This window comes from Crinia signifera, chromosome 5, assembly GCF_055691185.1.
Source record: "Crinia signifera chromosome 5, ASM5569118v1, whole genome shotgun sequence".
Lineage (NCBI taxonomy): Eukaryota > Metazoa > Chordata > Amphibia > Anura > Myobatrachidae > Crinia > Crinia signifera.
The window spans coordinates 162,866,310-162,892,317 of record NC_139221.1 but is presented as its reverse complement, the minus strand read 5'-3'; the positions used below and the strand labels follow the sequence as shown (position 1 = coordinate 162,892,317).

At 39.7% G+C, this 26,008-nt stretch overlaps 1 protein-coding gene across 5 annotated transcripts in view; it reads left to right on the top strand.

Moving 5' to 3' along the window:
* Positions 1-26,008, top strand: part of COBL (cordon-bleu WH2 repeat protein) — a 482,604-nt gene that overhangs the window by 297,597 nt on the left and 158,999 nt on the right. For 4 of the 5 annotated variants that reach the window (XM_083188208.1, XM_083188209.1, XM_083188207.1 and 1 more), the window contains 2 exons: positions 16,160-16,277; positions 24,250-24,423. In XM_083188208.1, coding sequence (XP_083044334.1) covers positions 16,160-16,277; positions 24,250-24,423 — 292 coding nt within the window. The remainder of the gene's footprint in view (positions 1-16,159; positions 16,278-24,249; positions 24,424-26,008) is intronic. The other variant, XM_083188210.1, reaches the window with a different exon arrangement.

Here is a 26,008-nt window from a genome sequence, read left to right as displayed (position 1 = left end):
GGGGGGGGGGGGGGGGGGCAGGTGTACCATTTTTACCAAGTATAGGTTGTTCAAGTGCTCCCTGATGATGATGATGATGATGATGATGAGTATTAAACTAACTGGATATAGGGCAGGTGCACCACAAAAGTTACTTATGCAAATGTACAAGCTATAATGCCCACAAGTGTACAAAATAAGAAGCAGGACAAAAGTGAACCACCAAATTAATTCTGCATGTGAATATAAAGTGGTATCAAAAACATTTGGTATTAAAAGGCAATATTAAATTGCTAGATAATAAAAGGTACTGCTATTGTTGAGCAAGTTCCATTTAAAAGATATATAGTCACCCACAGTCCAAAGCTGTCCTCCTTTCCAGTGTCCGTTCCTAGTGTGCTTCCCTTAGTGTCCCAATATTTGACGCAGATATTCTCCAATCCAGGGGCTCTATTTAGGGAGAGACTGTGCTCTCCTGCCTTAGAATTGCTGGCTGTTTGTAGTCCCAATGGACGTTGGCTGCTGGAGTAATATGGGAGCTGGTCCGGTCACAATAATTAATAGGCCGGCAGGGTGGCAATGGGTGGGTAGGTCTGCTGTAAGTCCGACGCGTTTCGATATGTAGCTTTTTCAAGAAATAATTCTGCATGCGAAGTAAAGTGGTAACAGTTATGACTAACTTGTGCTAAAAGCATCATCATGTCCTTATAATTTTATGGTATACAATGCTGGGTACACATTGGGCTATACATAGTTACTGATCTGGACAATATCTATATTGTTAACGAGAGAGTGCAAATCCAGTAGTGTGTACATTAAATGTCGTTAACGACGCATGCTTCCACACATCTTTATCGACCCCCATTGTCTTTACATGTAGGTTAATGTTGTATATTTAGTCACAATGCATGCACGGGGAGTGACGTCACTGATAAATTAGATGTTCAGTGTGTATGTGCTAGAAGATAGAGTAAAGGCCAATGGGTCTGAATGTGGAGACCCTGAAATTCCAGAATACATGTTTGTGTATGAATAATAGATTACTGTAATAAAGGAAATACGATGTCTGTTGTGATTGCAACTAATACGAGCCAAAATATTTTTTGTGGCTCCTTTCTGTCCCGCTTTTTAGCCTGCACATTTCTGTCCTACATGGGTGTTGTATTATTACTTTGTACTGCCAAGCATGGTGGTATTTCGGAAATAAATCATAATGCTATAAACTCCCATTATACAGTAAAAGGGCAGTCAAACTTTGCTGGGGTTTGGCTCACGGATTTGGCCAACAAAACAGATTTGTAGGTTAAATAAATGCAAACTACACCCAAAACAATTTAATCATTTATTTGAAAGCTGTTTTTATATTTGATGGCAAGCTGACAAAATACATTTGTAAAGAAGCCTGAAATCCTGACAGACAACATTTACTCTAAACTGAGAACCCAAATTCTACAATAGGGCATATACTGTAGCATCACCTACAAAATTGAATAAGCACATTATACTGGTTGATGAACACTAAAGATAGAGCCATCCTCATCTACCCTTTAATAGGAATAATTGAGTAATAGGATTACTCTGCTAATCCCCTACTGTATTTTTCTTTGTATTATATTGCAGCTGAGAACAATAGGCCTTGGCTCACCATGGCTATCCAGAGAAGGCTGGATGGGCTGGGCTCCATCTGTATACTCAACCTCCTAGTGGTTAAGTCCCATTTATGTTAGTGGAAATGATATATTCACTTATAGGTCCCACAGTATATTATCTGGGTACAATGATAGATAGGATGCTGCCCAGAGTGAAAAGTTCCTGTTCAGTACAGCAGGGTTGAATAGCTCTATGTTGACGTGATAGATCCCCTCAGGATGTCCCTGCCGGGGATAATCAGGGATTCTGACCTGGCATCGGGTGCGGTGATGTTGCAGATTCCCGGTTACCTCCGGACAGTGCCAGATTAAGGTTTAAATGGGCCTGGAGCTGAAAATTATCAAGGGCCTAATATGCGCAATAATTGGGGTTGTGGCCAGCACCTAATAATGTGGAGGCGTGACCAGTGTTCTGGTTGAGAGCTTGGATGGATTGAAAAAACTTCCGTTAGTGAGCGCAAATGTGCTTTATGCAGCCAGTGGTAGGATCCCCTTCTAGGTGTCCCCACACCTCATATGAAGAATATCAAAGGTTAGTGTATAAATACAAAAAATGAAGTGGCCCCTCCACCGGCGCACACCGAGTAGAGAAATAATACGTCCCTACTAGACAAGTGGCATTCCTCTTCTCTGCCTCTGAGTCGAGGATGGATTTCTCGAATTCTCCCCTTAGCTTAGGATATGGTCCTTTTTTTCCCCTGCACTGGGCTTGCTTCCTCGGTGTTAAAGCCGTAGGTAGCGAGCTGGTGCTGCATTCAGTTTCCAGATTAGACATGAAGAGATGATATTACTAGCACTGTTCTTCTTGCCCATGGCAACAAATCAGCATTTCTGTATAACTGGGTACAGCTGCACTGCATCTACCTGACCCTCTCCTTCCAGGAATAGCTGTATTTGCCTGACCTGGCAATGGGTGTAGTGATTTTGAGGGTTCCCGGTCACCTCAGGACCAGGTTCACCACCGTATGACGAGACCTCATGCTGGTGAAACAGTAATTGCTGGGACAGCTGTGTGAAAGTTTCTGGTAGCTTAGTAGTTAGTTTGTAGGATGTAAAGTGCTCTGCAGTAAAAGTTGCTCTGTGCATATATCCCGGATGGATGGGCAGGTGTAAACCCCAATTCTAATGCTTTTCTCCTCCATATAGGTGTAGCGGTTTCCTCAGAAGATATTTTGGGGGTCAGTTGTGGACCTTTATTTAAAGGGCTTGTCAGCCAATCCGTGTTAGTTGATAATCAGAGGATTCAGTTGTGGGGATATAACCCTTTCTATTCAGGATATATGCAATTAATGGTGGTGGATACATTTTATAATATAAATAAATAGATGTAACAATTCTATTTATGAATGATTGCTACATATAAAAATAAATACATTTAATTATAAAGTAGATATAAATATAAAAAAAACATGTAAAAGAACATATGTATAGAGGAGACTGGCATTTTCAGACTTTCTTTTTTATAATACACATATTTTAGTTATAAAGTTTGATCTTAATAAGAGATAGGATAGTTCTTAAGAGGTTAGAGCCTTGGCTTATCTAGATGAGCGCAAGACTCTGCAAGCAGAGACCTCTCAAAACACAGATTCAATACCATGTTAATATATTAACATTGTTATTTTTAGAGAGTACTTTTTAAGAGAGGATTTATAGACACATATAGAATATTATTATGTACCCAAACTGAACACTATGGGGGAAATGTACGGTAGGAATTGGCGTATTCCTATTCAGTCGTATTCAGTCGTAATCGGGCACATATTCGTTTTTTTGAAATTTACTAATGTAAAGGTATGTTAGTATTTTGCCTTTTTAATGCCGATACTACCAGTCGTATTCATATTCCTGTATTTATACAAATAAATATGCCTTTAAAAGAATGCGACTTGTAATTTACTCCCATGTTAATCTATATAATAAATTGAAGAGTGTGTGTGTTTGTGTGTGTGCGTGTCTGTTGCATTGCGGGCACACCATGGCACTCAGAGCCGCCAAATTCGGCAACAAGGTACCTCTGGATCTGGTGGGTTACACCTCGAAGCCGTTTTTGGAGAATTTCACTTAGAAATGTAAAAAGCACCAAGGTTTAAATTGCCTTAATTGATGATCTGGAAAAAAGATCGACGATCTGGGAAACCGAATACAAAGGAACAACACCACACCTGTACAAACAGAAAAATGTGAAATCGATATAGAGTGAGGCGCAAATGATACTTAAAGATATAGCAAGGTTTGTTCTTCCTTTTTGCTAGTAGAATTCTTTTCAGTGGTCTTGGGGTCGTTTTTATCCGATATCAATATTGATCCCCAAAAAAAAAAGCAAATAAACAATTTTTACAATGTGTACAGTGTCCCAATAAATTATTCCATTGGAAAGTATATGTGTATTTGGAACAAAGTGGTATATGCGTACCAAACTCACGTTTGTATACGACAATATAAACTCATAAAGGTATCTTTCTTGGTGATTCTCCAGAAAGTGTTCGCTAGAAGCAAGTGATTTTTTTCTCCTTTTTCTTTTCCTTTTTTCTTTTATTCAAAATATACTCGGAAAAAGGAAAAGACAAAAAAAAAGGTGCAATGTGTAGATCCGTTGTGTGGCAACAGAATTTTTTAGAAAATTTTTTTTGTGTGTGAGGTGCTTTAATTGGCGTACCTCACTCACCCAAAAGTGAAGAAGAAAACATACATAAAGGTTTCTTTAACTAAAAGACGGGCGTACCCCAACTCACGATGTTTAAGGAGTTGTCCAGGCGCATAAAGGTATCTTTTTTTCTATCTTTTTCTCTCCTCCTCCAGTAGTAATGTAGATATTTTCCGGTTTATCTCGGAACAAGAGTTTGATAAGATATCAGAACTTAATCCTCACTCCACAATAACAGCCAGGAAAGGAAGATATAGTAATTATTGGTGGGCGTACCCAGACTCACACTTCGTGTGTTGGGCAGTCCACTTATAAAGGTTTCTTTCAAATCCACCAAGGTGTGGGACTATTAGATTTTCTCACCACATATCATCCGGGAAACATATAAAGAGAGAGAGGTATATCTCCAATGTAGATGTCTCCTTAGTATATATAGGAATCTATTAAACCAAGAGATCTTGGCGTACCTTACTCACCACTTTAGGTGGCAACGCCAAGCCTGTAGCGGTTTCTTTCTATCCTCCCAAAGTGACAAATGCCAGATGAACGAGTATTTTTATAAAAATATCAAAAAGGTTTTTAATCCAGAAAATGCAAGAACAACAGAAAAGCCCACTATGGGCTCAAAAAAAGTTAAAAACAGTCCAATGTAACAATCCAATATGGCACCAGAACGGTGTAAAAACAAAATATAAAAAAATATTTTTAAAAACAAAGACAAAACAGAGCTAGGTCTGATACATACATCCAAGGTTTGTGTGGCTGTTCACTCCTCTCCAATTCATCAACGCGTTTCGGTCGTAGACCTTTCTCAAGATTTCTCAAGATTTCGTTGCTGTCATTGAGTATGAATGCAAACACATTCTAACATTATGGTGGAGGCTTTCAACAACTGGGAATAATTGTAGGGGAAATAGACCACACATCACACACACATATACACATTGCACACACACACACATCACACACACAGTACACCATATACGCACACACAGCACACTACACACACACATATATATATATACGTACAGTAGCACACCTCACACACTTATACATTGGACAGGTACAAACAACACACATACATAAAACACCACAAGCAGTACAACACACACCCATATACACTACAACACACCCAAAAACAGTACAACAAACAAACAAACACAAAGAACACACACACTTATACCCCTTTTACAACAAAAATCTCGGATCTGACCCAGCATTTGGAATACTGATCCAAACCAGGTTGGATCCGGGATTTGCACCGTTTACACTGTGGTGCATACCTGCAGTGTAGACGGAGGTGGTGCTTGAAGATGACATCATCTCCAAGTGCTGGGACCGTGATCACCCCTGCCGGGACTGCCAATCATCTCGCTGGGGGCAAGCCCAGCACCAAGGTAAGCTGCTGGGCTGCCCTCAGCCCCTGTGCACCCCTCCCCCAGCCTAGATCCACGAGGTGAATGGATGCTGCACCCAGGCATCCATTCACCGCCTCCCTGCCTCCGCTGCTGTCTACAGAGTACAGCAGACAGCAGCAAAGGCTGTGTGCGAACACTGCCCAACCTCCATACTGACCGCTGGATGCTGCTTCCCCAATTGATGTAAACAGGATTCGGTTCAGATGAATGTGACAGGTAGCAGGTGGGAGGAATGCGACATGTAGTGTGACATAGAGGTGCATGTCCCTGTGTCACCCTAGCATCTCTGCCCATGCATCACCCCACTATCTCTGTCCATGCGTCACCCCGCCATGTGGCATAATGTGAATTTTGGATCAATCTGTGTGGCAAAAAGTGAATTTTGTCTTTCAGTGTGGCATAATGTGAATTTGGTTCAATCCGGGAGGCATGCTGTGAATTTGGGCTTATTCTAGATGGCATGATGTGAATTTTGGCTCAATCTGGGTGGCATGATGTGAATTTTGGCTCATTCCATGTGAATTATTTTGTTCATTCTGTGTCGCTTAAGGGGAATTTTGGCTCTTTCCGCGTGGCATAATGTTTAAGGGGCAAATGTAAGGGGGTCTACTACTGTTTTGCATAATGTGTATAAGGGGCATATGGCATGGTACACTGCACCAAAGGACATGCCCCCTTTTGAGTGGCAGCACCCTCTTTTTCTGGAGTGTGCACATAATTTCAGCTTTCAATTTCCCATACCCCCACTTCAAAATTTCCACCTCGACCACTGCACACACATATATACTGTACATAGCGCACCTCACACACTTACACATTGGACAGATACACACCCACATACACTACAACACACACAAAAACAGTACAACACACACAAACGCACACAAAAAAATGCATCATAGGTGCTAAATCTCAGGAGTGGATGTGGAATTCATCAACACACACAAGCTATCAAGTCAGGAGTGGTGCGTTTCAAACAACAACAACAACAACACCACTCCTGATTTCATTGCTGGCATTGAGTATCAATGCAAACACATTCTAACATTATGGTGGAGGTTTTCACAAATTACAATCCTCTGGCACAAGATGACATTTTACAGCAATTCTGGAAATTTAAAAAAAAACAAGGTTTTCCCGGGCAACGCCAGGCGGGTCAGTTAGTTTGAAATATACTAACAATTCGTATCTATAAATACATACGTATACTGGGTGTAAACAAGTACAAATCGTAAAAGAATATGACTGAAAAACACTCCACGATTTCCAGACGTATTTCACATTTTCAATATTTTCACATGTTAAATTACTCAGATATTAGCCCACAGCCTTATAAAAGCCCATTAAGCACACAAACACACTTCTCTGCTTGTTACGAACAGAGATGGGCACTTATTTATACATTGAGAAGTTTTCATTGTAGGCTGTGGGATACCTGATGTCCTGACACATGCATCGAAGAAGACGCCGGTGTCTTGAAACAGAATATGAGCAGCAGCTTGTGCAGGTTCCTCGGAGGCTGCTTATCCCTCATTTAGTCCTCCCCCACCTGACTACTCTCACTGTCAGGCACAGACATTGCACACACAAGAACAGAAAACACACTGAAAAATAAAAAGACAAACAAACATAGAAAACCCTTAGCTCCTTACGTCTCACAAACACACACACACATATAAAATTCAGTGGCATTTGTGGGTGTGACAAATATACCGGGTGCCAGAAGATAAAATCAGGGAAATATCTTAAGGTCTAAGTGAAATACCTAAGGCAGCCTTACAAGAAGGTAGCGCAGGACATTGTTTATCCTATTCATCCAGTAACATATAAACTTCACTCACAAATAAAGACTTAAAACAAAATTAAATTACAACACAAACCACAAGACAACTTTTAAACAATAAACCACTCAACAATCACTTGCTAACTCAGAAAACTCCAACCTCTCATACACTCTCCACACCATGCCTATCTAACCCCCAAGGAGCTAGGAAGTATATGTTTTTTTTTAATATGGCCAATCACAAAGTTACTTTCTGTGAAGCAAAATACGTACGTATAAAACACACACAAACAAGGCATAAAAACATAAAAAATATGTACGAAAACCAAAATACGAACACGAATATGCAAACAAAAATACAACTCCAGGCGACCAAATATGCCATTAAAAAAAAACAAATGGTAAAAATACGACAGGTTAGTAAATTTGGAAAAAGAATACAACTACCAAATACAAATTCATTACCGATGCAGTCGTAATTCATTTGTATTCAGTCGTATCCAAAATAGTAGTCATACCCTTAGTAAATTTTGCCGTATAGATATTATTATGTTACATCAGCAAAGTTAGTTAACAGTTTTTAAGAACACAGAATCATACAATACAAAGAGGGATAGTATATAGAGAACTCATATGATTATATATTGCTCTAAAAATTTTGCATTCTAGATGTGTTTGGGCTATCATCATATATATATGAGATAAGAGAAGGAAGAGGGGAGGGGTAATATCTTAGTAGTGATAAGAAAATTACTAATAATCATTCTGAAAATATCCAGAATTTTACTGCTCTAATGGTGAAGAATCCTCTTCTTACTTCAGTACAGAATTTATTTTTCTCAAGCCTCAGTAAATGCCCACGTGTCCTAAGTACAGGCCTGTAAGTGAAAAAATCATCTCCCAGTTCTAAAGGATTCCCAATCCTGTATTTGAACATGCTAATCATATCACCTCTCATCCTCCGTTTCTCCAATGTAAAGACACTGTATTCAGCCTGGTTAACCTATCTTAGTATTTTAGTGAATCGAGACGCTTAGTCGCCCTTCTCTGTACCCGTCCAATTAATTTATGTCCTTTTTAAGGTGCGGTGCCCAGAATTGAACACCGTATTCCAAGTGTGGTCTCACCAATGCCTTGTAAAGAGGCACTATCACATTAACATCCCTTGAATCCATTCCCCTTTTTAGTGGCAAACTCAGGATTTTTAGAGGGGGGTTTCCAAATGTAATCCAAAATCTCCCACTCTGTAGCGCATTGGTAACAGCCTTGAAAATTGGTCTTTTCATACACTGGATACAGTATGGAATACAGTATTAATATTTAACAGTAAAGGCTGTTTCAAACATTTAAATAAGGTAAGTGGTCAGGAAAAGGTTAAACATATAATAAATACACAAACATAACAGAAACAGTACTGAACTTTCTAATCTCACAATCTGCCACTTCATGGTAAGGCTCCTGTCTCTTCCTCCTGCCAGCTGCTCTCTGGGCCATTGTGATGTTCGAGGTCTCAGACTCACACATACAGTAAATGTGGTAGAAGAAGCTGGTATACTAGGCATGTGCAGCAGCTCTGCTTTGTCCCTTACACTGCATGATGTGGTGGCAGCTCTATTGATCTTGTTATATACCAGTGCTATTGTGGTCATAATTTAAGGCACTTGGCAAGAGGTGGGGGGTTTCTGGGCAACCAGAACACCCCCCCCCCCCCCTGCGTTTGCCTATGCTTTTAATTAATGTCAGTGTCCTGTTTGCTTTTGCTGCTGCACCTGAGCAGTGTGCACTGTTACACAATGTTTCATCTATGATGACCCCTCAAAGTCCTCCTTTACAGCAGAATTCCCTATAATAACTCCATTTAGCCTATACGTAGCTTGTTCATTTTTGTTACCATAATGACTTACTTTACATTTATCAATGTTATCCTGCATTTTCCACCTTTCTGGCCGCCTTTCCATTTTCATTAAATCACTTTGTAGTGTATCCACATCCTCTCCTAAGTAAATTTCCTTACTCAATTTCGTGTTGTCCACAAATATTGCAATTTTATATATTAAACAAGGTGGGTCCCAATATTGATCCTTGTAGGACTCCACTTTGGACCTTACCCCAGCTGAAATGTATGCCATTTACCACCACTCTCTGTCCCTGATTGTGCAACCAGTTTTTAATCCAATTACAATTTTATCTGCTTACCCTAAATTACCTAGTTTTATTAATAACCTTTTATGAGGCACTATGTCAAAAGTTTTAGTGAAATAAACAAATTTCCCTAAGTTCAGCCCCCTACTGACTTCCTCATTAAAGCTAATTAAATTAGTCTGACATGATCTATTTTTGACGAACCCATGCTGAGCCTTACTTATCACTTTCTCCTGTTGTAAGAAATTTTGGATACTATCTCTTATTATTTCTTCTAATATTGTCCCCACAATGGATGTTGTGAAGTAAGAACAAGTTGGTTATAAAAGATAAATCATTATAAACTTGTGTCAACCTTTTTCTGTGTTGATCAATCACATGTCAACATTTTGTTTGTGTCAACCTAGTCCATGTCAACATTTTTCATGTGTTGACATATTGCCTGTCGAGCAATTGTGGTTGACCTAGACGCTGTCAACCTATAAACCAGTGCTTCCTGTATTCTTAGTACATGTTACAGAGTAAGTAGTGTTTTAAAGTATTGAGCAGTTTAATGTTATTAAATGCATGCAGTTGCTGCTAAGATTCCAAAATCAACATAGTGACTGTCAATCTCATATGCTGCTGCAATGCAATCCCTTATACTTTCCTGGACCCAAAATCTCCCAAAGCTGCTTGACTGTGGCCGACCACATCCCAAGTGAAGTTATGGGAACAGGATTGTGTCATCGGGGCTACACCCCCACATTGCAGTTTCTGTAAATGTGATATGGTCAAAAAGTAGGCATGACCACAATGATGCAATCACATCACCACACTCCCTACACCTCCCACTTGCCAACCGGGCTGCTGCATTCTGGATAGGGCAGCCCAAAGTTCGGCAAGTATGGTTCTCTCCCAAAGTTTCCTCAAAGAAAACTAAAGAAGAAAATGTGTTTTAACAGATTGTGCGGTTATATAATAACCTGAAACTTGCAGGCATCAGCGAGTTCCAATTTAAGTGTACTCTATGCAACTTCACAGTCTTTGGTCATGTTCTCCTTCAACAAACAGCTTTAGGCTACAACCAGACTGATACTTATTACCTCTTTTATTTTTCATGATAAATGCTTCAGGCGTTTTAGTATTTCTTCTCACACTGAATCCAGGAGCCAGGAATATAAGGCAATCCTCATTTTCTTGCCTGTAGCTGGAGTTTTATAAATTATTTCTTATAGAATCACATTCAAGTTAGAAATGCATTTTCTGTGCCACTCTTATGTAGCTTTCACATCACATAAAACATTTTGAAACGTTTTGAAAAACTGTAATTTTAAATGGTATTTTAAACGGGTCTAGTGTTCATATTGCAGCAGATTACCATTTAAAAATACCGTTTAAGTTCCATTCACATCACCAGTCAAGCTGTTTAACCTCTGAACACGTTTCTACCCACAGCTTATTTCCTGGTTCAGGGAAGGGACACAAGACAAGGGACAGCCTATCACAGTGCTCTAACCTTTATTTTTTACTAAATACCATTTCAGTGCCATTCAGACAGCACAAAAAACGGCTCTGAATTGGCTTTAAAACGGGTAGGACTCTGCTTTTTAAACGTGTTGAAATACCAGTTAACTTTAAATGGTAATTCAACTATGACACTTTCACACTGCAGCCTTAAACGTTTTAAAAGGCAAAAAAATGGCAATATACCGTTTTAAAAGTGTGATGTGAAAGCTACATTAAACGTTTAGATGAAACACAACATAAATACAGGGAAATGTCAAAGAGTGCATGGCATGTTTACTTTTAGGTAGATCATTTATTAAAATATTTATTATGCTCATACAGTGTACATTATAGAATTGGATCCTTACCATATGCACTTGTTCCAAGTACTGTAATGTACCATAAGCTTACCTTTTAATGGACTGAATGTTAAATTACTGAATTAATAAATGGTTTGTTTTTCTGTTTTCAATTTTGACATAAAAAAACATACAGATGTGTCCACAAACATCTATCCTCCATGCGCTACAAGTCGTGTTACACATAACTCATGAGTTTTACTGAAAAACACTGCAAAGTAGCATTATGTATGCAGATACACCTGCAGTTGCACACAGACTATAGGAATGCCACATATCATGTTAATCAGCAAAAGCTGCTTGTGTGTCCTATTCATATCACATTGTAATGGAAAAAGTTGCACACAAAGACACTCGCACTATCTTGTCAAGCCATGCCATGGCACGACTAGTACGGCTGTTTGACTGCACAACGTTTGTGGACACATCTTTACTTGTCTACTTTTGAAAAACAACATTTCAGGATGATTGTGAAAGTAATGCATATTTGCAGACATTCTGTCTGTTCCTAAATAGTCACCCCAACCTGGGGACAGACAGAATTGTGTCCTAAATTTATGTTACTGCCTATGAGTTGCTGGATTTAAGCTTCCAGGGTGTTTTAGTTTGGCGTACACTATAGGCCCACTAAGCACTCCCTACATGCATACAAGATGCATAAAGTAACACGGGTGGCATGTGCAGAGTACGGGAAGGTTTGCATTTTCTGATGAAAGGCCATTTGTGAAGGTCAGCAGATAGACATGTTCTCCACTGAATGCTGCTAGCTGCACTAGTAATGCTTGTCATTGATTTAAAGTCCACGTTGTGCTGTCTCTTGCTCACAATATGCTGTCCAGTTTTACTTTGCTGAGTTGTAAATTTACTAAGGGTGGAATTCTCTTGAAGATGACCTTATCAACCAATCAGATTCTAACTATTATCTTGAAGCTGCTAAATAAATAAGAAGTAAAATATGATTGGTTGCTATGGGCTACATCCCATATTCAATAGAATTCTGCCCTTTATAAATTTACCCCTTAGAGTGGACTGTTATGCAAAGCCCAGTGTAACTGGACAGGCCCTCGCTGCCCGCGCCAAGCCTGCCAATCACAGACTAGGTTTGGGTCTCACAGTATCTGGCCAATAGGGGTTTCACTCTTAACATCAGTAACCGCCTGTTACTTACCTCCACCCTTTAAGCAATGAGAGGGTATGATGCTGCCAGCATCAGGTCGCTCCGCCTAGCTCCCAACACATTCTCTAATCTCAAGAATAAATTATAGGAGGATGCTGCATCACCATTCTGGTTTCATACCATTGTGTTGATTTAAAGTGCTGTTGAATTTGTTTTTTAATATCTTTATTTAAGGTTTTAATAAAGCTTTTGAAAAAGAAGAAATTAACCAATAGCAGCGATGTGAATAAAATCAAATCTAGCAATTGGATTGATTTCACAAATCAATCTTTAATCTTTATAAAAATACACATGATTTACCAAATCTTGTTTCTGTGTTTTTATCAATAAAGCTTTCCCATATTTAAAAAAATGTTCTGCTTCCTTTTCTTTATGAATGGAAGGATCTATACAATCCTATTTTCTCTTTAAACAAAGATAGTGACGCGTGTGGGGGGGGGGGGGGGCTTGGTTAAACCCATTGTTAAAAAAAAAAAATTTACTGTGCAATTTCCTGCCACCTTTGGAGATAGGAATAATTCCTGGGAGATATCCTAACACCCCCCATTCTCGAGTCAATGAAAGATAAGTACCCCGGTCCTCTAACGCAAATCTTATCACCTCAAAACCTTTTAATGACATTACAGTCCCATATAGGGATTCATCCAAATGAGCACATTTTGGACATGTAGACAAGTTAACGATGCCAGTTATATTGGGGACAGATAGCCCCTATAAAACAATCTATAAAACATTTGTCTGTATATAGATGCAATAAGGGATAAAACTCATTATTAAACATACATGGCGGTGAGAGGACGTGTCCGGGGAGAGCTCCGCAGAAATCCTGTTACTGATCCTTCCCCAGGGACCGTGGTATATCTCCTCCTACCCCCTTATCCTCCGGAGCCTCTCCTGTGTCTCCTGCATCACCAGCTGATCTCCTGTGAATCCTCCAGGTGCCGATCCGCCGCGCTGGGTCTGCCGCGCTCTGGGATCCCGGGCGCCATCTTGCCTCCGGTCTTCTCTCTGCTTGCCTGTTGAACTTGTGATGGTACCGGGCGGATGCGGCGGCAGGGGTGACTGCTGACCGGGCTGTTGGGACCATCTATCCTGCCTAACTGAGGACTACCGCTACGGCTGGTGACCGGCACGTGGGGGAGCGGTGTCGAGCCCTATCTTGGACCCTAGCTATTTCCGGGTTGCTTCGTGTGCTCTGCCTGGAGCTCCGGCGGCCATCTTGAAAGCAATCTGTCTGGATCCTCCTATGCGGTGAATCTGCTGTGCAAAGACATTGTTAACCCTGCTGGCTCTAGCTCCACATATTGTCTGCAATCTACAGACATCTCTTGAGTGGCGGTGTGCTAGCCCCGTCACTCTGAATAGAGGGCTGAACCTTTTGCTGTGCTCGTTCTTCAGTGGCCATGGCTGATTCACTACAAACCATCCTGCAGGCTATCTCTGCATCTACAAAAAGGATGATGGACAGATTTGATTTGCAAGCTGTCACCTTGCCTCCTCATACATCTCCTAAAGCTCCTGTGCTTGTTGGCAATGGGGATGTTGCTCTACTTCCCTGTCATCAAGTAGCTGTAGGGTCCGCGCAGGGGGCCTCGTCTGTTGCTTTAGTTGACACCATACAATACCCTGAGCCTGCCTGCCCTTTGCATCTAGCTACACCAAAGATTACCCACAGGTGTGAGATTGTATGCCATCCCACTGAGGGATTCTACCCAGTTGCTACGGATCTTAATACGCTCCAGGCCGGGGACACCGGCAATATGGACTGCATACAAAGATCCTATTATAGTGCCGGGGCCCTCCTTATGTCTCATCTTGTGACGACCTGCACTATGGACACGAATACGCGACTGTCGCCCCTCAGGCATGCCGTTTTCTGCTACTCGACACAAAGATCGTGTCCCTGTTCTGATTTTGTATATTTTTTCACGTCTCACCCACGTGCCAACGAGACTACTGCAGGACCTCGTCTGCCTGGGGAGGGGGAGGGGGGTGGGGGGAGGGAGCGCTAACTTCATCTATGTACTTTGGTCAGACTGACACTTTCACTTGATCTACAGTATCTTGGATTATGTCCTGATTTATATCTGTTATTGATTTCCGCTTGTGAAATATATATTCTGTCACATGTATATCCAAGTAATCTATCTGTCCTTACTATTCCAAGAGTTGTTGAACATGGCATTTTTTTACCTTCCTATAAGGTCTCTTTCTCGCTATATTACTATATTTCTATACATGTTATTATCTCTTATATTGGGATGTCTATTAATCCTAGCAAGGCTTCTCATATCCGATTAAGAGCCATTAATATAGCCCCTGTCAGTTCTCCGATCTATAATCCTCGTTAGTTAGTTAATTGGGTGGGTGGGTGGTCGGGGTAAATTAGTTTTTTGGCAAGGATTAGCTTAACACGCGTTAGCTAAAGGCCACTGATTTAATCCCCCTTATAGTATATTGCAGCTAGAGGGGTAGATATTAGAGTTAGTTAGCTTAGTTAGTTGGTCGGGATCCAGGTATACCTAGAGTTGGGGTTAGGTCATACAGGGTGGGGGGTTATGGGGAGGTTTATTTTGGGTTTAGTGGGAGGTTGGAGAGGTTTGTTTTCATATTTAGAATCTAGTCAAGTATCCGGAGGGGCATAATTTTACTTTATTCTTTTCCTTTTTCTATATCCTGATGTCATTACGATACTTTACTGTGGTGGTTTTTTTTTTTATTTTTTTATTTATCCTAAATGTCTGGGTGCACTTGCATTGATATATGTACAGCTCTTACCTCCGACACTCCTCTCCTTGAATGTCTACCTGAATGGCGCCTTCGGGTTTATTTCGAATATTTATATCTATCCTAAGTACGGAGTGTTATTCTATGTGCTATTGCGACCTTTGCTCAGCTGTCTATTCCCCCTTTGTATGCACCCAGAGCTGATAATGTCTAATTGTGCCCATCTCTACTTTACATTTATGTACCGCCACCATTATTATGCCCTTTGAACATGGTTATGTAAGTTGCATAAATTTCAAATAAAAATTACACAATTAAAAAAAAAAAAAAAAACATACATGGCATAGGGGCTACATGTTTATCCTGGGTGCCATTGAAGAGCATTTTGCTTACAGTTCTGACATATTGGCCAAGTGATGCGGGAAAGGTGGTATGTTACAATGTGGGGAGGTAATTGCTCTATTGAAGAGCACTTGATGTATGTTGTGTATTGTGCCCATGTAAACCTACTGCTGTTGGTGGTACATACTGTACAATGTTTGTTTCCTGGCACTGATATATTGATTTTCATATATAATACAAGAATGTAACTGGTACAATCTAGCTTTCTAAGCTCACTCTATTGTAGTGTTGAATTTAAAACTATGTAGTTACAATGATAAATCATTTTCCAATGCATTGCTTCTTCCTGTATTGAGAGTAAAAAAAAATCTGGTTTGTAGAACCTTTTTAGACTCATCTTTCATAAAGCGATTCACTAAATATGACCCGGTATTGGTATTTATTTCAGATCTATGCCACAGTTAACAAGGAAAAACAGAAAACTAAAAGAAAGGCCCCACCGCCGCCAACTCTTCAAATGCCAAATGAGAAAACTGAAGACCTGGAGAACAGGAGAAGCTCGATGGGTGAGTATTTTGAGCACAGAGAGCATGCCAAAGTAAAATACCACCCCTGCAAATTGCACGACTTCCCCTAAAACGCCTGGGCACATCTGTGTTTTCCCTGACACTCCCAGAAAATGGGCAGTTACCACCTACAAACGCAGCCTTCCATGATGAAGGTGCATACCTTAGCACCGAAACAGCTGTCGGCTGTTTGACCACATACAGGAAGGCTGCTGTGGGCCACTTATGCCGTTGGTCATGCTTATCTTGCTAAGTGCTTGTCCTTCCTTGTTGCTGTTTTTAATATGTCTGATTTAGCACTTTTGATATGTCATTAAAATAATTTTTTCACTTTCCTTAAAAATGGATTTTGCTGGCTTCTAATACTTCATTGTATTATTACATGTTTGAGCCTCTGCACTCCGGTTTTGAATTTTATGTGTGCCTTTTAGTCTCAGGATTTGTGTGTGTATATGTATATATATATATATATATATATATATATATATATATATATATACTGTAGATATTGAGTCACTGTTTGTAACATTAGACTAACACTTTTTTTATGTTACTGCATGTTTTATGAACATAATATGCTATTTATTCTATGTGCCGTGTGCATAATATAAAGCATGTATGCAAGTTTTAGCATCATGTAGAATTCAGTGGCATGTATTGAAACACTGAGTAAAGTTCAATGTTACACCCCAAAGCTTCTAGGCATGTACTATTTGTCTACGTGAATTATTTAGGTATTCAGGTTTTGAGTATATTTATCCTCCCTGTCTTGCAAAGATTGGATGACAGGAGGAAGGGTGATCAACAAGGCATGGATTCAGGAGATCTTGGGCAGGACTAGACAGGTGAATGGCAAGGTACAGGACAGTGAAGGTATACAGAAGATCTATGCTGCAGGGTGGATTCCCTCGGGAGCTTCTATCCGTCAGCAATGCTCAGAGCTACACAGGACTGATTGGCAACATGAAACAGTCAGAGCAAAGCAGGGCTGAGCTGAACAGAGCAATATCAAGAACCCATACCTTCCACCATGACCCATACATCCCAACATGACCCTCTCCAGGAGGGACAAAATGCTCTGACTTCCCTCTTAATATATGATTACCATCACCAGTTTTAAACAGGTTAATTTATAAGAAAGGTGCTTCACCAAATGTGATAACAATCATAAATTAAGGGGAAGTCCAGGAATAGAGCATTCTGTCCCTCCTGGAGAGGGTTATGTTGAGAGGTATGCAAACCATGTAAGCTGGAATACCCAGGTTCGTGACATTTAATAAATCAATGTTCTGGTTGTTATACACTATTGCTTCATTTATTTTTAGTTATCTGTATAATGACAGAGTATACTATTTAATCAATTCACTTAATATCCCTTTTATTAGATTTTGTTGCATTGGCCGTATACATTGCCATATTTATAATGGTTGCTCACGGGCTCCTGAGTCCAGGGGGCCCACAATGCACATGCTGCACCCATTTTTTTTATATTTACCCCTCCGGAGTCCCACAATGGCAACAGTAATGTGAAAATGACTGGAAAAGTGGCTGCTTAGCCATTTTTTCCAAAGGTCTGTACATGCACATTAAGGTGCGTACACACAGGGGCGATTTTGTGCAAAATCGCGGGAAATATGGTCGCTGAGCGACCATATTGCCCGCAATGGGAGTGTGCACCGGCGATATATCGCCGGGTGCGCGCTCCCGTTTTTGCCCCTGTGGTGATCGCTGGTCGCAGGAACATGCTCCTGCAACCAGCTGATTACCACTGCCGGGCTCCCCCCGGCAGTTTCTTTTTCATCAGCGACCATCTCTGGTCGCTGATGTAAAGTAGAAACTGAGCAATATATTGCTCAGCCATATATGGCTGAGCAATATATCTCCCCCGTGTGTACACAGCATTAGAGTTTGAGTTCTCTAGGGCTTAGACTGTACAGCACAGCATTGCTGCCCAGAGGCGGAACTACCATTGGTGCAGCAGGTGCATTGCACCGGGCCCCTGACAACTAAGGGGCCCACTGCTGCATAAAACCATCAATGAGTTATTGTGAACCTGGGTTGGGGTGGAGGAGGGGGCCCAGATTATATATTTGCACCTGGGCCCACAACCCACAAGTTCCGCCACTGTTGCTGCCGACAGAGAGGCGGTGGCCCAGATGGAGGAGGCTGCACACAAACCTTTAGTTAGTGTGTTTGCAACTTTTAACATTTAAGAAATGATTGTCTGTGTATGTGTGTGCTATTCAGGGTGAAAATATGCAGCACAATGAATTTGTCATACTAAATATGGTATCCTTGATGGGATACCCCAACAGGAGCGCATCCTTCCCAACATTCCTGCACAGCTAATCACTTTATATACAGTCTGCATTAAGTAACTAACCAGGAACCAAATGGCATGATTCTTTTCCTGTCATCAGACATCCACCAGACTGTCCACAACAGTGTTGCTGATATCTACTGTGCATATTACATTTATAAATATAGACATCAACATAGGCAGATTTTATATAAGAGAGTTTGAAACAAGTTACATTTACAAGTTAGTACATATTGGGAACTTACTCTAATGTAGCTTTCACATCACACTTTTAAAACGGTATATTGCCGTTTTTTTGCCTTTTAAAACGTTTAAGGCTGCAGTGTGAAAGTGTCATAGTTGAAATACCATTTAAAGTTAACTGGTATTTCAACACGTTTAAAGAGCAGAGTCCTACCCGTTTTAAAGCCAATTCAGAGCCGTTTTTTGTGCTGTCTGAATGGCACTGAAATGGTATTTAGTAAAAAATAAAGGTTAGAGCACTGTGATAGGCTGTCCCTTGTCTTGTGTCCCTTCCCTGAACCAGGAAATAAGCTGTGGGTAGAAACGTGTTCAGAGGTTAAACGGCTTGGCTGGTGATGTGAATGGTACTTAAACTGTATTTTTAAATGGTAATCTGCTGCAATATGAACACTAGACCCGTTTAAAATACCATTTAAAATTACAGTTTTTCAAAACGTTTCAAAATGTTTTATGTGATGTGAAAGCTACATAATTGATGGCATAGTTCTGATACAGTATTATTATTTACTTTTTGACTATAATGTAATCATGTTCCTTTTTCAGTTATTTTTATTAGCTAAAAAGTCATTTAACGTTATTAGGATCTTTAAGTAACCTCAGTGGGGAGGATATGTACATGAGATACATTATTTCATTAAACAGGTAATAAATAGTGCAGGACAGACATAATACAGTACATTGTATTGTTTGGCAAGTCACACTATAGAGCAATGTTGTTATATTTAATAGAGGTGTGGCTAATGTATAGAGTGGGATTTACAGTGCCAAAGTTTTTGTGCCAATCAAACTGGATTTACTGTACTTGTATTATTATTCAAATATACAGCATATTATGCATTTTTTTAAATGCTAAGTTCACTAAATGAACAATTGATTCAATTTGTGTAAGATTTAAAGAATTTAAGCCCTAATTGCATGTAATCTGTTTATAATGGAAGATTTACACCAATTGATATATGGGAAACTAAAATGAATGAAATCACAATGTAGCTTCATGTCTATATGCAGAGGAGTGCAAAGGCATTGCCAAAAGTAAAAGGACACTTTCTGTATAGCTAATTAATACATTTGAAAAAACCTAATATAGAGCCTGAATTTTTCTCTAATGAAAGGTAGAACAAATGTTAGGGGGCATACACATGGGGCGATTTTATCCCATTTAGTAAGCGATCTGTTTAGAGCTTGAGGACCTTATTCTGATTGACTCGCAAGGCTGCGAAATTCGCAGCCTTCCGAGTCCTTCAGACAATGCTGGCCGCCCGCCGTGCCAGCCGCCCACCCTCGCAAGCACGACCCCCACACGCACCTGCTTATTGATGATTTACATAATCATCCATTCCCAGGCGGGGAGAAATCATTCGATAGTCGGCGACCATTAAATGATTTCTCCAGCGCTTGCTGTTCAGAGACACCTATATGGACAGGGAGGGCAGCTTACATCTGGTGATGTCAGCTGCCCGCTCCAGCGTCACAGCCTCATTAGCCTGAGAACACCCACTTAATGCGGCTGCCCGACCCCCGGCCGCTGTGTTGGATGCGTGCACCCGGCGGGCAGAACATTTGCCGTGGGTGTATGCGCACCCTGCGTCTGCACATGGGCAGATGCACATCATTGGTCCTTCAACCAAACACATGGAGGACCGAATAAATCACAATAAGGTCCTAAGCATGTACCGCTTCCTGTGTATGCCACGAGCGGTTGCAATGTGTGGACCAGCATCTCCCATCGACTGCTCAGATCTTGACCACATGTAGTAAATATCTAGTTAGATTGCTCCGCAAGTGGTTCAAGAAGCTAAACACTTACGATTTTGACTATGGGCTATTTGGCCTATGTCCAAATACACTGTACACATTGACATAGTCCATAAACCAGAAGCCAAAATTACACCATGTGTACACAGCCTAACTCCCTCTGCAGATTTTACATTCGTCCTTCCTGCAGTGACCATGGATTTGTCCATTAGAGGAAAAAAATGTGCTTTGTGAGTTAGGCCCATATTCTGAACTACAAGGGTTGAATTTACAAAATGAAAAGTTTTTAGAAGTGACAGATGTTGCCCATAGCAACCTATCTAAATCTAGCTATTATCCTATAAAAGGTGCTACATAAATTATAAGTAGAAACTGATTGGTTGCTATGGGAAACATATCTTACTTCTAAAAACCCCTAAGTGTGCTATGGTAAAGAAAGATTATTTAAAAATGTCTTAATTCTGGATTCCCTTTTACTACATTTACTGTATACACAAGTATTAAAAAAAAAAGAACATTATCTGAATACTCAAATGCTATACAGTATATATGAGAGTCTCTCTAAAGTAAATAAAATAAATACAGTATATAGCACTCATAGCAGTTAAGAAGTCACAGATGTTGAACACAACATTTTGAATTCACGGATTATAATAAACTAGTAAAACTTTGGGACTATAGCAGTAGTTTTTCGTGCTGTGGGATGTTATCTTCCGTGTTTATTACTGATGTCAACAGACAGGTATATTTTGTTTCCAAGGGAAAAACCTTTGCTCCAGGTGATCTCCTCCCTCCTTTTACCATGCATTTTTGGTGCATTTTGAAGAATTCCCCCAAGCACACATAGGATCTGCAAGAGATACACCTGTATGTCATGTGTAACTGAAACAGTAGGTAGAGCCTGATGGCCCTAAACAACCCTGACCTACTTAGTTAAATGAAGCGGCAGCAATTAGAAGCATACGTTTACACTGTAGATTGAGATAATTATTATCTGGATATTAAATAACATTATCCATGCTATCCTTAGTTGAACTTCAAGAGTTCATATGTTTTTTTTGTATTTACTAACAGTATTATAGTCATTAAGGTGAATTGTGAACTACTTTTTTTTTCATTACTTCTAATTCTTCAACTAAATGGAAAATAAGTATATAAGGTGCCCATACACATTACAATTATTGTATACAATATTGTATACAATATCGCATCTCATCGCATCTCGGTTTTGCGATGAGATGAGATCTAGTACAAAAAGTATGTGCTGCACATACTTTTTGTACTAGATCTCATCTCATCGCAAAACCAAGATGCGATGAGATGCGATATTGTATACAATATTGTATACAATAATTGTAATGTGTATGGGCACCTTAAATACTTATTTTCCATTTAATTGAAGAATTAGAAGTAATGAAAAAAAAAGTAGTTCACAATTCACCTTAATGACTATAATACTGTTAGTAAATACAAAAAACCATATGAACTCTTGAAGTTCGATATTGTATACAATAATTGTAACGTGTATGGGCACCTTAAGGCTTTAAAATGCTAAATCGGTCCTTGAGATCTACCAATAGTTCATGCTTTCCAGGCCAAATGTAACACTAATAACTACACCTGTGCAACAGCTGGGTGGTCTAGAAAACGTGAACTGTTGGTAGATCTCAAGGACTGTTTTTTTCACCTCTGCAGTATTATAGCACATTTTTTCAGGAATATATGACCTGTAATCAGAAAACCTGATTGTTTTAGAGAAATAGACCTGCCATCTATTGTGTAAACCATTTCGATGGAAGTTTTAAGTCTGACCTATAATGGCGACATGCCTGTGGTGATATATTGTAGTTAGGGTTATTCAGTTTAAGGAAATGAAGAGTAGAAACCAACCTACAATAAATTGTTCCCTCTATGAAAGGTCTGGTGTACACTGAGGGCATCTCTTCTGATAGCTTTGAACATGGCAACTTTAGAGGCTACAGGGATTTCACAGAGCAAACAGATTTGCCTTCTCCTCTATGCTTTGTTAGGACAGTGTTGGCTCAGTATCAATATTTTTTGCAACTGACAATAGAAATGGCAGCTACATACTTTACATATCTGGTGTAAAGAATGTTGGGTTAACTTGTTGCACTGAGTGAGTACATAACACTAACTCATCTTTGCAATGAAAGTGGAAGGCTGTGTCAATTCCTGCATCTCACCGTGTGATCACAGTCCAATGTCTGCCATGTAATTTACTGGTAGTGTCTTAGCTGCTAAGGCATCATCAGTCATTTAAATCTTATGAAGTGTGTGGTGTTTAGATGAGTGAAAGTTCTAGTTGCCTTCTCAGCCTCACAATCTACAGATGGCATTCCTCATCATGGCTCATAGTAGGATCACAGTGCACTTGAGCAAGCATCCCTTGGTCAAAGAAATATTAAGGCATATCTACTTGCTAACTTGTGCTTTTGTGTCTGTCTCTGTAAATACCCAGAGCAGGGAGAAGACAAAAGGGGATATGTAACCACAGAGCCTAAGGTAGAAGCAAGTAAAACCTGCCTGACAGGTTTATTTCTTTACTTTCTTTTAGTGGTCTTCTTCACTTTTAGGGCTTTGTTCAGTTGTAGTCTGTCACAGTGACACAGCATCTTCTATCCTCAAGTATGAGCTAATGTAACTGGTGTACCATGTGCAGTCCATTAAGCATGCACGTGTCTGCTCGGCAGGGAAGTAATACTTTACCGCCTCATCCCCTCAGTGTATTTCGAAGCTTGCTACCTAAGAACAAACAGGTGGTAGCATGATCATTTTAGGTAATTGCTGTCATTTACAATGGATCCATAGCTAGTTTTAAACGTACTGCTCCACTGTTGCTTTATAGCCTATGTCCACATTGGTCAGGGTTGGCTCCCGTAAAAAGGCAGCCATTTATATACCTTAAAAACTTTTATTATTTCCTTATTTGAAAGCGAATATATAATTTACCTGGATATTTATTCTCAAGCACCCTTGTGCCAAGAGCCATGTTGATGATTTTATAGTGAATTATTCCTAAAACAGAGAAGTTTTATTTCTAATCCAGAGAAGTGTTATCACCAAGTGAAAAGCATACTGTATCCAGCGGCTTCCCTGCCACATGTGCAGAAGTATGTATTTATTGTATTAGCTTAACCTTATCAATGCAACAACTGCAAAGATATATCATTGTTTCACAAACAAACAAAAAAAACATTTACTGGAAGGTAAAGTTGGAATCTTTGTCCCACCCTTATCTTGACTTCATGTTTGGGCTCATGAGAGACGAAAGGAAGTGCCACATACATTACTGCCAGCTTCCTGTTTACACAACAAGCAGTGCTGAAAATGCTGGCATCAGAGAGATGGCAGAGATCTGTCTCTGGCGTGCTGTTTATCAAGCTGGGCCTGACTGTAAGTTACTGCAAAAAGTTTGCATATGAGATCAAATATCCAAAGGATTTGCTTTTGAAATCGTACTTTAGCATAATGTAGTTTGCCAATGTAAAATATAATAGTACATTTTTTGTATTTACTGTATGCAACAATCAATAAAATAAGTAGAAAATGTGATAGAAATAAGAAAACATTATTGGATAAGTTAATACTAAATTTTTTTAAAATGAAATAACCCATGTATCATCCTTCACATAGGTAATGGACGACAAGTACCACAAAAACCTCCAAGAGGAAGCTCCCGAAGTCCACCCCAGTTAATTATTCCCCCACCACCTCCTTACCCTCCACCTGATAATGATATAATGGACCCTCCTGTCTTTCAAAATGGAGCTACTGTAACAGGACCAACCAGACCCATACCTGCTAAACGTAGGTTCTAACCAAACTACGCTTATATATGCTCCTGTCAGCTCCACTTTTACTTCTATATTATTCCCCTTTCCTATAGTCTATATGACCACTCTTCCTTTCTATTTCCTTATGCACTTAAGCTATAGGGGTCTTAACAGATCACTGGAAGAGAACTGCATTATTTAGCTCATGCTTCCATATAAATGGAACAGTGATCTTTAAAGTCTTCAAATGACTTCTTATTCCATAATGATGATTGCTATGTATTTATGATGGCTATTAGGTTAAGATAACATGTACTTACATTATTGATGCAATGAGTAAAGCTCTTTGTTTGCCACTTATCCAAGTGTAACATACTGGTAGGCTTTCCTTAGTATGCTTTTATGATGCAGTCATTGAAATAACCCTGAAAGGTCAAAATCTGGGATCCTTGAGGAATATAAAAGGCAATATTTGTAAACTGAGATCACAGTATTACATTTACTGGAACTAGAACTACTTATCCAGAAAATATGATGAACACTGCGCTAACAGTACTCACAGTCCTCATTATAAGTGCAGGGCAAACCGAAAATGTTATTGGGCATATTTCCATGATCCAACTAGTAGTTAAGCCTGAGATGGAGTAGGTAGAGTGAGAGTACGCACCTACGTTGCTCATCAACAAAGGTTTCCCACGCAAAAACTCTTTCTCAAGAGCTGGAAACATTATATGAATGTGTGCATGGGTTTGTATTGCTTATTCAATTACACGTCTATGCTAACACATTATCCATATCTGATATCCCCAGGCAGGGTTACTCACATATCATTTACCATAAACACATTTGTAATTTGGTTAAGACCACACACACCTAAAGCATTTTTTTAGTATACACATCTCATGCTATTTTTTTCACCACTCTAGCAATACTTTAATATATATAATTTTAACATATGTTTTATTCACTACTCCCATTCATACTTCACAAAAGCATTCCCGGTTTTTACAGTATCTATCACAACTGTCAGGAAGTCAAGAGAGCCCACCAAATTCATGACTTTCCTGTATCTCCCGTTATAGTTGGCAAGTATGCTACAGTATGATACAGTACCTTTATATTCAGAATATCTGTAAGTTAATAATGAATGCGAAAAAAGAAGGTTATTATGGTGCTCTCTGGATGTTTTATTTATTATTTATTAACAGTTTCTTATATAGAGCACACATTTTCCACAGTGCTTTACAGAGAATAGTTGAACATTCACATCAGTGGAGCTTACAATCTATATTCCCTACCACAAGTTTCCAATTGTAAAGCACAATGGAATATGCTGCGCTACAGATGGAGCCCTCCTCATTTAGCCCTTTAATAGGATTAAGTGAGTAATAGGATTACTCTGCTAATCCCCTACTGTATTGTTCTATGCATTGTATTGCTGCTGAGAACAATAGGATAGCCATGGCCGTGTGCCGTGTGCCATGATCTAAGGAACAAAGTTTAGAGGGGCTCCAACTGTATATAAGAAACTGTAAATAAATAAATAAATGTACACACACACACACACACACACACACACACACACACATTCTAGGGCTAATTTTGTTGGAAGCCAATTG